This window comes from Aristolochia californica, unplaced genomic scaffold (assembly GCF_029961685.1).
Source record: "Aristolochia californica isolate CCGP_79_NKW_82.1479 unplaced genomic scaffold, dmAriCali1.0.hap1 SCAF_1, whole genome shotgun sequence".
Classification (NCBI taxonomy): domain Eukaryota; kingdom Viridiplantae; phylum Streptophyta; class Magnoliopsida; order Piperales; family Aristolochiaceae; genus Aristolochia; species Aristolochia californica.
In genome coordinates this window covers 58,995,996-59,008,447 of record NW_027181770.1, presented here as the reverse complement: position 1 = coordinate 59,008,447, position 12,452 = coordinate 58,995,996, and the positions used below count along the sequence as shown (strand labels likewise).

The following is a 12,452-nucleotide window of genomic DNA, read 5'->3' as shown; positions in this document are numbered from 1 at the left end:
GTATACTTTTTATCACCTTATTTACAAAGTAATAATTTATTAAAAAATATATTATTTAATTAAAAATCTTACAAAACTTTACAATAATTTTAATTTGGCAGAAATTTCATTAACATAAAATCATATAAATAGTAAATCACAAAAAAATCAATACAATAATTAAATACCTCAATTCAAATCAACATTATAATTAAATACAATAATTATATTCAATTAACCCAAACCCTAAAAAATCACCCTCCTAAATCGAGTGAGTAGAGTTTTAGTTCTGAGAGAAGGGGCAAGGTGCGGCCAGAGGATGAACAGAGGGAACGGAGAAGAAAAAAAAGAGAGGGGGGGCGTCGAGGGCAAGGCCGAGCGGCGGCAGCAGGGGAGCGGCCGAGGCCGAGAGGCGGCAGCAGGGGAAGTCGTGGCCTAGCAGCGACAGCAGGGGAGCGGTCGTGGCCGAGCGGCGGCAATAGGGGAGCGGCCGAGGCCGAGAGGCGGCAGTAGGGGAAGTCGTGGCCTAGCAGCGGCAGCAGGGGAGCGGTCGTGGCCGAGCGGCGGCAGCAAGAGCAAGGGCGAGAGGAGATGAGAGGAGAAAGACCGAGGAAGAAACATAACGAAAAAATTAAAACGAAGGGCTTTACGTGGAATGAGCTGACTTGGCAAGAGATGACGGGGCAATAGAGGAAATTGATAATGACGTGTCAAATGACACGCGTGTAAAATAATGACATGGCAACCCATGTGTTTAACTACCTTACTATACCAATGAGGTGTCGACACGTAAGCGGTCAAAGCTTACGTGTCGCCTTTGACTGTCCACATGTACAGTGGACCGGTCAAAGTTCGGTAGTTTTGTAAATAATTTGTGGTCTTCGTTATTATTATAAATAAGTTGTTTTAAATCGGTATCTTGGTAAAATTCCCTATTATATTTACGATTCATACTCGATTATTATTTACTGTTTAACATAGTAAGGTGATACCCCCCACCCCCACATAGATCATGATGATAGGAATAGTTCTCATGTAAACCAGAGGATCAAGACTTGATTGTGCCACCAGGCCTAGACATCTCTTATTAGAGCAAAAGATTACTCTCTGGGTTGGGATTTGTTAAAATAAGATATTGTAGAGCTTCTAAAAACAAGAAACTGTGATTTGGTTATCGATCAACCACATTTTCACAATTCTCCAACAAAAAAAAGTACCTCACATTCAGCCATTATATGAAAAACAAATGATCAAACCATGTTTAAAGAGAAAGAGGAAAAAAGGGTTTTTATTATCCATTGAACGATGTTCAGTGAAACCTTACACATCTACCACCTTATCACATTATCTCTGTTATTTCAAAAAATGCTCAAGGAGAAATCTCGAGCAAGGAAATAGCCATCACCTCTTACTCCACCTTCATTTTATTACTTCTATTACAAAACTCCCTAAGAACTACTGTTCCGAGAACCTCTCCAACCCCACTAATTTCTCAAGTAGATCTTAGAAGGTGAGAAGGAAGGGTATTATAAATAAAAGAAAGAGGCGACGTTATGTTGAAGGAGACTCAGAAAATCTTCACAGCCTGGTGTTGGTGGAGTGGTGTGCGGTGGTGGTTGTGGACGTAGTGTTTTCACCCATTCCAAGAGTATTTTTCACACCATCAATAGCTCCCTGTGCCATGTGCATCGCTTGCTCTCCCGTCTACAACAAAATAAGAAGAAGAAGAACCACAACAACAAAGTTTCTGTAAGTAAGAAAATTATATGAAAGGGAAAATATACAATTCGACACTTTAAAGTTTCTATACTGTTTAAACGCTCGTGTAGTTTAAAGAGAAGACGGGAGAAAATTGAACCTGTTGGAGGAAGCCGGAGGCAGAGTCTGCACCACGTTCAGCGGACTCCTTGGTTGATTGAGCGGCGTTGGACATTTTATCAGCCGCTGCCTGTGCTGTATCTTTGGCCGACTGGAATGCTTGGTTGGTTTTCTCCTGCAAAGCAACAGAAAATTGCAAAGCTTGTATGAGAGTGTTTAATGGGGTTTGTTCAGTAGAGGGTTATGAATGAAGGGTCTCACCTGAGTCTGGCCGTGGGACTGACCAGCCTTGAACATCTGCTTTGATTCTGCCATTGCTGCTTTCGGAAATAGAGAACTTTTCAGTTTTGAAACTAGTGTTGAAATCTTTCTGGTTTCGATGTGGAGGAGTAACTGTGTGCTTGTTTATATAGCTGTTTGTGAGTGAATGATGGGCTAACCTGTGGTTTTTCTGTTGAGAAAGCTTCTGCTTTTGACGTGGGATTTTGCTAACAAAAAATCTCTATTGTTAGATGATTACGGTTAAAGAAAAATGCTTTCGTTTCGGCTAAAATCTCTAATAATGTTATTCATGCTCAGATTTGATTTTTTATGTTTAACCTAAACCTGTTATTAACTGTGTTCATCTAAACCCAATGGGAAACACGATTTTCGCTGGACAAGTGGTTCTCCCAACAAAAAATGCGGTTTTGGGGACAAGTTTTTCCAATTAAATGCTATTTTCACTGGGGAAAATGTCCAGCAGGAATTCTCCCACCCTAAAACCTTTCCCAATGAAAATGAAATTTTGTTGGAAAAGGTTCTTTCCTTAAAAAATATTGAATTTAGTAGGGAACGGTCATTAGGGTTTCCCCTTCCCTCTCACTCTCCTTTCTGTCGCCACCACTCTTGCCATCTCTCCCAGTGTCTTCCACATTTCATCCTTTGGAGCTTCTCCTCCAGCAAACTGTTTACCTTGGAAACGAGGAAGGATCCAAACCAAGGTGTGTTTTTGGGGAGGCAGTGCGGGAGGCAGCAACCATTCTAAGAGGCCCTCCCACGCGACATTCCATGACGACACGAAAGCCCGTGGGGAAGGGCCATGCGCAGAGGCATAGCGAGGGATAGGAGGAGGGCATGCACAGTGGCGCGGGAGGCTACGAGCGAGCAAGGAGGAGGGGGGCCTTTGCCATCCTCCCCGTACGAGGGAGGGGGCATTGCTCCGCCCTCCCCGCACGACAAGTTGAGACCGGCCGTCGTCCACCGTGTCGGGCAAGGGAAGAGGGGGCTTGCAACCCCCTCCTTGCACGACATGTTGCGGAAACATAGGGGGAGGGGGGAGGGTGCCCTGCACTCTCCTTCCTGTGCGACATATGTCTCAGTCGAGCAAGGACAGTGGGTTACTCTCGATGACGATGCAGGCCATCTCCGCTCTGCCAGTTAATTTAATTATGGTTTTTATTACTAATCATATGATTATCATTAATTAATCACTAATATAGTGATTACACTAAATTATCATATGAGGATCTTCTAATTATCATATAACTATCATTAAAGTATCAATGAATTATCACTAAATAAACCTAACCATAACCCTAATCCTATTGGTACCCTAATAAAACCTTAACCCTAACCTATTCTAAATCGTAATTAAAACCTTAATCATAACCCTAATTCGAATCAAACACTAATTAACTAAACCTAAACTAACATGGTCCAAATCGTAGTTAAACCCTAACATAACCTTAACTCTAACCTTAACCCTATTCCAAATTGAGCCCTAATTCAACCCTAACCCTAATCTAATCCAGATTGAACCCTAATTGAACCCTAACCGTAACCAAAATTAAATCCTAACTAAACCTTAACCTAATCTGGTTTGAATCTTCGTTAAACTAATTTTGCCCTAACTAATCTGAATTAAATAATAATTAAGCCTTAATTAAATCCTAACCAATAACCCTAATTTAAATCTAACCATATTTAAACTTTATTTAAACCCAACCTTAACCTCAATTAAATCCTAACCCTAACCTTAATTTGAATCAAACCTTAATTTAAACCCAACCCTAATCCTAACCTACTTTGAACTCCCATAATTAAATCAAAACCATAACCCTTTTCTTGTTTTATATTTTTTTTTCATTTTGTTTTTACAATCTTAGTGTGAAACGCCATGTCCTACATGAATATGATAGTTATGTATTTTTTAGTTTTTATAATTTTTATAAAATTTTAAATATTTTCCAATTATTGTATTTTAAAATTATTTATGGTTATTCATTTTATAAATGATGATTGATTAATAAATAGGTACTAAATAAATTATAAGTAATTAGATAAAATGATTACATTTACACTCCTAATGGTGCAAAGCCAAAGAAAAATTAGTAATCGACAAAACAAGTTGCAGGTGCAAAAATACCAACATGAATAGTTAACCAATAAAACCATCTCTATATATATGTTGCCTACAGGATTAATGGTCTCTCTCTCTCCCTGTACTTTTTATCTATAAGAATGTCACTTCTTTGTATTTTCAACATGGCTCTATTTTTATTAAAAATAATTAAAATAAGAAAGTCATGTACTTTTATCTATAAGAATGTCACTTCTTTGTATTTTCAACATGCCTCTATTTTTATTAAAAATAATTAAAATAAGAAAGTCTAAAATAAAGTTCAATAATAGACTTATCAATCATGATTTCCTAAGTTTTATTAGATAATTTTAGATGTTAGATGCATTTCATATGTTTGAGCTTAAAGCTCCATTAAGGCATCAAATTTGTACATCAATATGGTCTTCTCTAAGTAATAAAGAACCATGAGTCATAGGAACTTAGAGTTAATAAATTAAAAGAAAAAAAAAGAATGTCAAGCCCACATGCCTTGGAAATACATCTCATTTGATGTTATTATCCCTAAACCCGACTATATGAATTGAAGAAGTAAAAAAAGATAAAAACAAAAGACAAAAAGAAGGAAAACCCAAAAAAAAAAAAAACACAAAAAAATGTTGTGGTTATTTAATTGAAGATTACATGTAAATGTTCTTTCTTTCTCACTCTAACCACTTCTACCATATCTTAGCACCATCACATGGTCAGTTGTGTTCGAATCAGGAAGCAACGTGATCGCATCCCTTGAGCACCATATATTATCTCGAACTTGTTGTAGCATCATCAAGGAGGAGAGTAGCTGCCCTTTACATGTAATCTCTACCTGCAATTCACATATTTAAAAATATGTGACGCATAAAAAATAAAATACCCAATTGGATGAAAGTAAGTCATCACAATAAATATAATAAAAGCAACTGCATTTTACAAAAAAAAAAAAAAAAGTCAAATGCCATTGAGTGTATGCTAACTTTCACGATCCCAATAATGATGGATAACCCATTACTTAATTAGTGCAAGAGTTAATCAACAAAAAGACATAATTAAGTGGAAAAAATTACAAGGTCATGAAAATTTGCATAATTAAAACAAAGTGGGCCCACCCTTTAAGTAACTAAAAAAAGATAATTAATCTAAATTAAAGAAGTCAATACGTATACACATATATAATATTTATTTATTTATTATTATTATTATTATTATTATTATTTTATAAATATTATAATTATTTTGCCGTCATGATGTTGTCACGAGCTTACGTGTACCTTACCCATAAAGAATTCTTCTCAAACCTTCTTCATGTCCTTTTCATTTTCAATTCTCTTTGGAGATTCCCTTCCCACGTAATCCATTGGGCAGCCGGACAGTGACGGCATGCCCGAATCATAATCATGGCGAGAGCTACCCAGACTTGGCTTCCAAGCCAAAATGATCGGACTCCTGCAAACTTTCGGTGTTTCACTTCGCTTTGAATTGACTCGTCTGCCCCTACCTTCTTCCAATAATCCCTTCCAAGGGCGTCGAAGGTGACGGATCCAACAAGCACGCCGGAGGTGTCGGCTCCTTCTGTATAATAAATATTCTTTCCCAAACACATACCATTTAGAATCTCATGCACGTCTGCTTGCACGTCCCTCTCTCTTCCCTCTTCCAACTCCCTCGAGAGTCAACATTCTCCCCTTCAACACAAACCCCTAACTTTGATCTTTAAAAAAAGTTTTAAAAAACCTCCATGCATTCCATTCATGGATAAGATATAGTTTTTTTAATAAAAAAAATCAAATGAAAATGTGTTGTATGTGGTGTTCTAGGTCATACAGGTAATAAAAAAGATGCTATAAAAATGCTGTGGAGGTGGAGATGATTGGGGCTTTAATATTCCCACAAAGTGAACCACTTAATAAGACCCTTGATGATCGGTCATTTTTGAGGTAGGAAGGGCTTATGGGGCACTCCTCCCTCCTCTCCTCTCTATCTCTATCTCTATCTCTCACCTGTCAAAAAGGAACCAAAGACCTCAACCCTGCGAAAGCATGACGTTTACAAGCAATCAGCCATGCTCATGAACGAAGGAAAGAGTAAGAGTTAAGACCCCACGTGAGGTGCTGGATCTAATCCTTCGATAACATCAAACCCCTTCTTCAAGTCAATGCAGCAGCCGCACTCCGTCCTTGTCGTGTTCTCTTTTCCTCTCAACATGTCTCTGCTTTTCTCATACCTTTACTTCTCAGTATTTAATCCTCTCACGGGACTTCGTTTCCTTCCTTGCCTTCTCACCTTCCATGGCGATGAAGATGGGTTTCCATCTTCCCTAGTCTTTAGGTTCTGTTATCTAAAAAAAAACTAGTTTTTCTACGCTTCGTTTGCACCAAACTTGGAGACGTAACAGGTCGAATACTTAGAAGGGAGACATCTGTGCAAGATGACGTCCATTGAACCGACCCTTCTTGTAGTATATTGCACAGCATCCCACTCTTGTATAACTTTTTTTTCTTCTCCAACCATACTTGCATAAGATCTGGTTGACATTCTACTCCACATATAAAACTCCAAGCCGCTCTCAGCGTGAGATAGAATCAGGGCTCTTCCTTCGCATGGACCTCATGTGAATTGGACGGCATTGATTCCATCTCCACATGAATGAATGACATTGATTCTGTCTCATATTGAGACATATGACATTGTAGTTGACCTTAAAAGAACTGCCTATCGATCTATATATTTATATAAAATAAGTTAGGAAGGAATGTTGAGAATCCTAGAGAAGGAACAGGTAAGGAAACTTTGTTTATTGAATGACATTAGCTGTTGAATGAATTCTATTAGTTCCAGTTGGGTGTGATTGGCATGAATGAATTTCATAACTTAACTTGTTTCCCTAAACAAGGAATCAAACAGGGCAAGTCAGAAGGAGTCTCTAATATTTATCATCATCATGTTCATGGGAAATTTCTTCATCTAGAACTTATGTATATATTTATCTATAACAAAAATTAAGTTATCTAAGCAGGGAGTTTTATTTTTATGGGGTTAAATTATGCAAGATTAAACTGTGAAAAGTTCATAGGACAAAAATAGGATTCTCAAAATCTTATTAAAAATGCATTTAGAGTTACTATATGAGTCATTCTCATGTAATTAATTTGTACTGAAAATGCTGTGAATTTCACCTCATCAAGGATAAGGAGTATTTTTTATTCTAACTTGGCCTTCATTTCAAGAAGGAATGATCTGAACGCATTCGCAGCTCATGTAGAATAATAGATATAGCTCAACCAGGCAGTTCTCTGATTTTTCAGTCTTCACTGCCTGGAAACTTACAGAAAATGAAAAAAAAAAAAATCTTAACTGGAAGGCTAATTTTTCTTAATGGTGACCTAGATCGGTATGAGGCTTGCACCATTTAGAATTATCCTTCAGGCAATTCATAGAGTAGATTTTAAAGCCTAACAGCATTAATGCTCCTTGCTATTTCAATGGAACTTAGTTCCGAATTTAAAATTTTAACAGCTCTGTAAAAGACTTGTTTTGAAAAGAACTGGTTAAGAAAGGTAAACAGGAAAAACATGTTTCAACCTTGAAAGTTGAAACCCAAGAAATTGCAAAGAAACCACTAATCACATCATTAGAAGGTTCATTAGGAATCCATATTTAAGAATTCGAGAAGCTTAACATTAAGCCTTAAAGGGATTTCCCAAAGATTTAACTCACATTGCAAATAACAATGACTGGGATGAGTTCCCTCCCTATTTTGTGTAAGGAGCATTATATTTCTAAGTATTACCTACATATAATTTGTTTCATCCTTCTATCGATTTTCCCTCTATAAGTAACTCCACTACTGTTCTCTTTTTGCTTTTTAATTGTTTTCCCAGAAAATGTTGCTGGTTTATCATTACAGACTTCTACAGGATTGGACCCTGATCAGAAGCTCTCTTCTGGATCTTCAGCAAAAAACTACTCCTGTAGTTTTAATCGTCAATAACAAAGAAGTTTGGTGATTGAGAGGCATATCACAACTCACAACAGACCCAGAAAGTCTGGGGTCACTAGATTGCACCTTGACCACCAAGGAACCGAAAAACTTCAGTTTTGGGGAAATTAAGCAGAAGGTTATGTGACTTGTGTCACACCTTCCTCTAACCATGACTTCCAATTCTGAGGAGAGAAAGGAAAGAAAGTGGAATGCCAATCATGAGTACTGTACTTATATCTTCAGGTTTCTAATACTTAAATGCACTTTGGAGGACCTACTTCATGGGCAACTGATAATGATGCGATAATAATGACAAAGAGTTGCAACTTGGCTCGTCCCGCTCAGAGGAGTCGTAGCGTATTGCAGGTGTTTCATCTCTTTCAGTTTCAGGATGAAGGGTTGTTTTCAGTTAGGTGAAGTGTTGTTCCCATGGTGCAAGGGGGTCTCCTAGAGTAACCAAGACAGTTTGTGGCTTGTCCATTGGATCAGACTCGGGAATGTCCACACTGCTTGGGGTTTCCCGTTGTATCCTCCACGCACACTCCACTCTTTTCTTCTGTTTTTATTTCTGGCGAGTGTTTTCAGTGTCTGCTATTGCAGAAACACCACCTGAACTGAGCCATATGCCTTTCATGGAAACACTACAAACCTACTGTCATTAACTTCTAAGATGTTTTTGTGACTAACAAACAGGCCAGAGAAGCTCCCATGTAGCTCTATCAGATATGCTCTTGACTTTTAGGAGAAACTCCAGATGATGAATACTCACCACCTAAAATGCCACCACCAGAAGGAAGTATCCCATTTCTGAATCCCTTTTTTTTTTTTTTTTGTTCTCCTGTTTCTTTCACCTGTCTAACACCAACCCATTTAGGTTCTAAAGAAGCTTTATCAGTTGGGTTTTCTTCTTTTCTTTGTTTCCCCATGCTGTGAAGGAATGCCAGGTTCTAGTTCTGGCAGTGTTTTTTTCCCAGTTTCCCAAATCGAAGCTAGAGTAGGGAAATACCCAAGTAACCAGAAGCACAAAAAGAGGAAGAGAGAGAGAGAGAGAGAGAGAGGTGTGCATCCAGCAGTGATACCAACTACTTGTATTAGCATTTAAAAGGAGAAAACAAAGGAGTAAAGGTTATAAATACCTCTGATTCGTTGTTAAGCCCCAGCTTGTTGGCCAAGTACTTCATTAACAATCGGACTGTCATCCTTCCATCTCTGTGAAACGGAAAGAAACAGAAAAGATAAGAAGAAGGTGACTTAAGCTAACTGCTGCTATGTTCCGTTAATTTCGCAGAATAAGCATCCACTCGTGCAAAAGAAGAAAAAAAGTCCAGCAGTAGAAAAAAGTTAATGAAGTGGAGACGACATGGATGGAGGAAAAAGAAGTTGTACTTGATTCTCAGGTAGCTCTTGGATATCTGAGGCAAAGTAGGTTCCTTCCTTCTGCATTAACAAATCCAGTGCAATCAATTACAGACGATTAAAAAACTGGAACGGAATTTATATGAATAAACAACATGCTCTACGTTTCATCGTCTTCTTCCGATCCTCAACTCCAGTGGTTGTTCCTACTTACTGGTTTTGTGAAGCTTGGAGAACGAACCAAATTCCAGCCTGCGGTCTCCGCGGGGCGTCAATGAGTCTGATATTAGAACTGGGTCCTCCGGCTTCGAAACTCGCCGGAGGAAAGCCTATCCCGTAAGGGTGTTGTTGTTGATGATATGACTGCGAATAGAATGGCATCATGGAGGTGGTAGGCATGGGAGTCCAGGGGCCGAGCCTGCGCCCTCCCCAGGTGGTCTCCGGCTGGTTCTGCCGGAGGGTCAAGCTGGTAACCGGGTGTGGAAAGAAGAGCGGCGGACCCACAATTGGCAGAGAAGCGCCGCTGCTCTCATCGGGATACTGTCGGGTCTGTGCCGGCGGCGCCGGCTGTCGCCGGTCTGGAAACAAGTCGAGCTCTACAAACCTCGACGACTGTTGATCGTGCCTCATCTCGATCGGATTCGAATGGCTGCCCAGACCCAATTGGAGCCACCTCTCATCCCTCCTATCATCCACTTCTTGCTCCTCGTTCTCCTCTTGCACATGCTTGGACGAGCCAGCCTCGTTCAAGCTGGTGGTCCTCGACTCCTCCTCCGCCATGGGATCCTCAAAGGCAAGATCGGAGCTCAGTTCAAACTTCGCGGCGTGGGTCGTGTTACCCGCCGTGTGAGTACCTCCACCCCCGCCTCCGCCTCCCGTGTAGTACCGTCCATATCCCGTATACTGTACAAGGTTTCGAGCAGGAACCATGGTCATATCGGATAATCCGGAAATTCGCTCCCTTCTCTCTGCAGTTTGTTCCTTTCCTCTTCCACGACTTTCTCTATGTACGCTTCCATCTGAGAACGTTTCCCCGACCCTCTCTAATCCGGCTTTCCGGTCCCATCGAAGCCGTTCTCTACAGAAGTCGACGGTGACGAAGAAGAAGAAGCCATAAAAAGGAGACGCCGCGGCTCTTTTGTACCTGTCCAATATATAATTTTTTTCTTCTTTTCCTTCGATCAGCGATTGCCTATCCCAAGACAAGAATGAAGGAACTCTTCGATCTCACTTTCCATTAATTCTCTTAGTTTTGAAGATTATAGGGAGAGATGGAATAGTTGCAGGGAGGAGATGGTGGTGAGTCAGTTATATTAAATGTATTAATTAATAAAGATTTTTAAGTGAGTTATTTTTGACTTAGCAAAATGATAAGTATGTCGTATCTACCCGAAGCTCTTGGCTCCTTTAGGGCATTTTTTCAGTATTGTTTGACCACTAAAGTCACTTCTTTCACCATAATGACTCCTGCGTCCTTTCCTTTGATCATGTCATTTTGTTACTCCGGTCAGTAGATTCATTTCTGTGGCCCGCGTTACCATCCTAATAAGTGTGCACTCAAAATTGCGTTTTGTGTTTAAAATTGAAATTAGAAAAAGACTTAATAGGTTAATTTTACAAATAAGCATTTATTAATAAAAAATAACCTGCCCATAAAGTTTTTTTTGCATCTTGGATAATTTTTGGAATAAATAAAATTTTAAAATTAATTTACTAGGATTTATATATCTTATGGAAAAAATAGTCTTTGAAAAAGGTCAGACAATCACTTTGACGGAACGATCGGGTTACCAATTCGAGTGGTAATGCGGACGTGGAAATCATTTATTGGGCAGTTAAACAAGGGTAATTTTGTCAAATTAGCGCATAATTTATCTTCATTCGAGGGGAAAAAGACACAACATGTGCATCCCACCCCCTTCGCCTACTGTACGGAGAGCTGAAATGTCAAACCACCCCAAGCATTACCACCCCCCCCCCCCCCCCCCCTCCACGCGCACTTTAGCTCAGACCGCTCACTTTAGCGCGCTTCTTCCCCCCAACAGTACCACTTTCGATAAACTTTCTGATCCCTCCTTTCTCCAAAAAGGTCGTTTTCTTTTTTTTAATATTTCTTAATTAAATGCCAGTTTTGACAGCCCAAAGACAATTTAAATACAATTTAAGTATTTGAAAATGAATTAAATAATTTATTTTTTATGACCGGCTGCTCCTCCGCTGTTCCCTCACTGAAAAGCTGATCACTTTATTTCCAGCCCATCAAACCTGTTCTTTATAAACCAGGTTTTCTGAAAATATAAATTAAGTAAAAATGTTATGAAAAAAGCATAGGATAAGTTGAAAAGGGTATCATTTGTATGTACATATTTAATGTGAACGTGTCTTCTTGGTAGGGTGAGATGGCTGCATGGGAATGGAAATAAGGGTAATGTTAGGCTTGGAATGAAAGCATGAAAGCGAAAATAATGGGGTCTGATGGGGATATCTTTCTACCAAGAAGTGACCATTAAGATTCCTCAATCCCTATTGGTTGCAAGCGTGTGGTATATGAAATTCCCACGTGCACACATGTGGGACCATCCATCTCCCCCCCCCTCATTATGCCTACCAACCCTTAATTCTAGGATCATGTCCATGTTGCACCACACACACATTTAGGTGGTTGCTACAATCTTATGACCCACAAAAATGATTGCTTTTTACTCTCTCTGATTTTTCTTCTTATAATTCCATAAAAATAAAAAAATTGACATGCAAGTCAAGGTTCGTTAATGTTGTTGTTATTGGAACATATTGATAATGTGACTTGATGATTTTTCTCTTGTTGTTTTGTTTATCATTTCGAATGTGGACTTATAATATGTTAAACAAATGAACCCATTGATTATGAATTAATCATTAATAAATACTTATAATTGATGTATAAAAATATATATGAGT

At 39.0% G+C, this 12,452-nt stretch overlaps 2 protein-coding genes across 2 annotated transcripts; both read right to left on the bottom strand.

The window, feature by feature from the left end:
* Positions 1 to 1,281: 1,281 nt before the first annotated feature.
* On the bottom strand, positions 1,282 to 2,156 carry LOC137948409 (late embryogenesis abundant protein 2-like). The gene is made up of 3 exons (XM_068794523.1): positions 2,059 to 2,156; positions 1,838 to 1,972; positions 1,282 to 1,683 (listed from the first exon to the last, which is right to left on the bottom strand). The coding sequence occupies exons 1-3, from the start codon at positions 2,110 to 2,112 to the stop codon at positions 1,558 to 1,560; spliced, it is 315 nt and encodes a 104-aa protein (XP_068650624.1). The 5' UTR covers positions 2,113 to 2,156; the 3' UTR covers positions 1,282 to 1,557.
* A 2,454-nt stretch (positions 2,157 to 4,610) lies between these two features.
* On the bottom strand, positions 4,611 to 10,730 carry LOC137963663 (protein LAX PANICLE 2-like). The gene is made up of 4 exons (XM_068810825.1): positions 9,727 to 10,730; positions 9,543 to 9,593; positions 9,293 to 9,365; positions 4,611 to 5,003 (listed from the first exon to the last, which is right to left on the bottom strand). Exons 1-4 carry the CDS (start codon positions 10,446 to 10,448, stop codon positions 4,848 to 4,850), a joined length of 1,002 nt encoding a protein of 333 aa, XP_068666926.1. The 5' UTR covers positions 10,449 to 10,730; the 3' UTR covers positions 4,611 to 4,847.
* Positions 10,731 to 12,452: the final 1,722 nt, after the last annotated feature.

Coding starts and splice junctions, on each gene's coding strand:
- LOC137948409 (XM_068794523.1), bottom strand. CDS start 2,112: ATGGCAGAATCAAAGCAGATGTTCAAGGCTGGTCAGTCCCACGGCCAG. Junction 1,973..2,058: donor AGTCCCACGGCCAGACTCAG/GTGAGACCCTTC, acceptor GTTGCTTTGCAG/GAGAAAACCAACCAAGCATT. Junction 1,684..1,837: donor CCTCCGGCTTCCTCCAACAG/GTTCAATTTTCT, acceptor ATTTTGTTGTAG/ACGGGAGAGCAAGCGATGCA.
- LOC137963663 (XM_068810825.1), bottom strand. CDS start 10,448: ATGACCATGGTTCCTGCTCGAAACCTTGTACAGTATACGGGATATGGA. Junction 9,594..9,726: donor CTCCAAGCTTCACAAAACCA/GTAAGTAGGAAC, acceptor TTGTTAATGCAG/AAGGAAGGAACCTACTTTGC. Junction 5,004..9,292: donor GGCTTAACAACGAATCAGAG/GTATTTATAACC, acceptor TGTGAATTGCAG/GTAGAGATTACATGTAAAGG.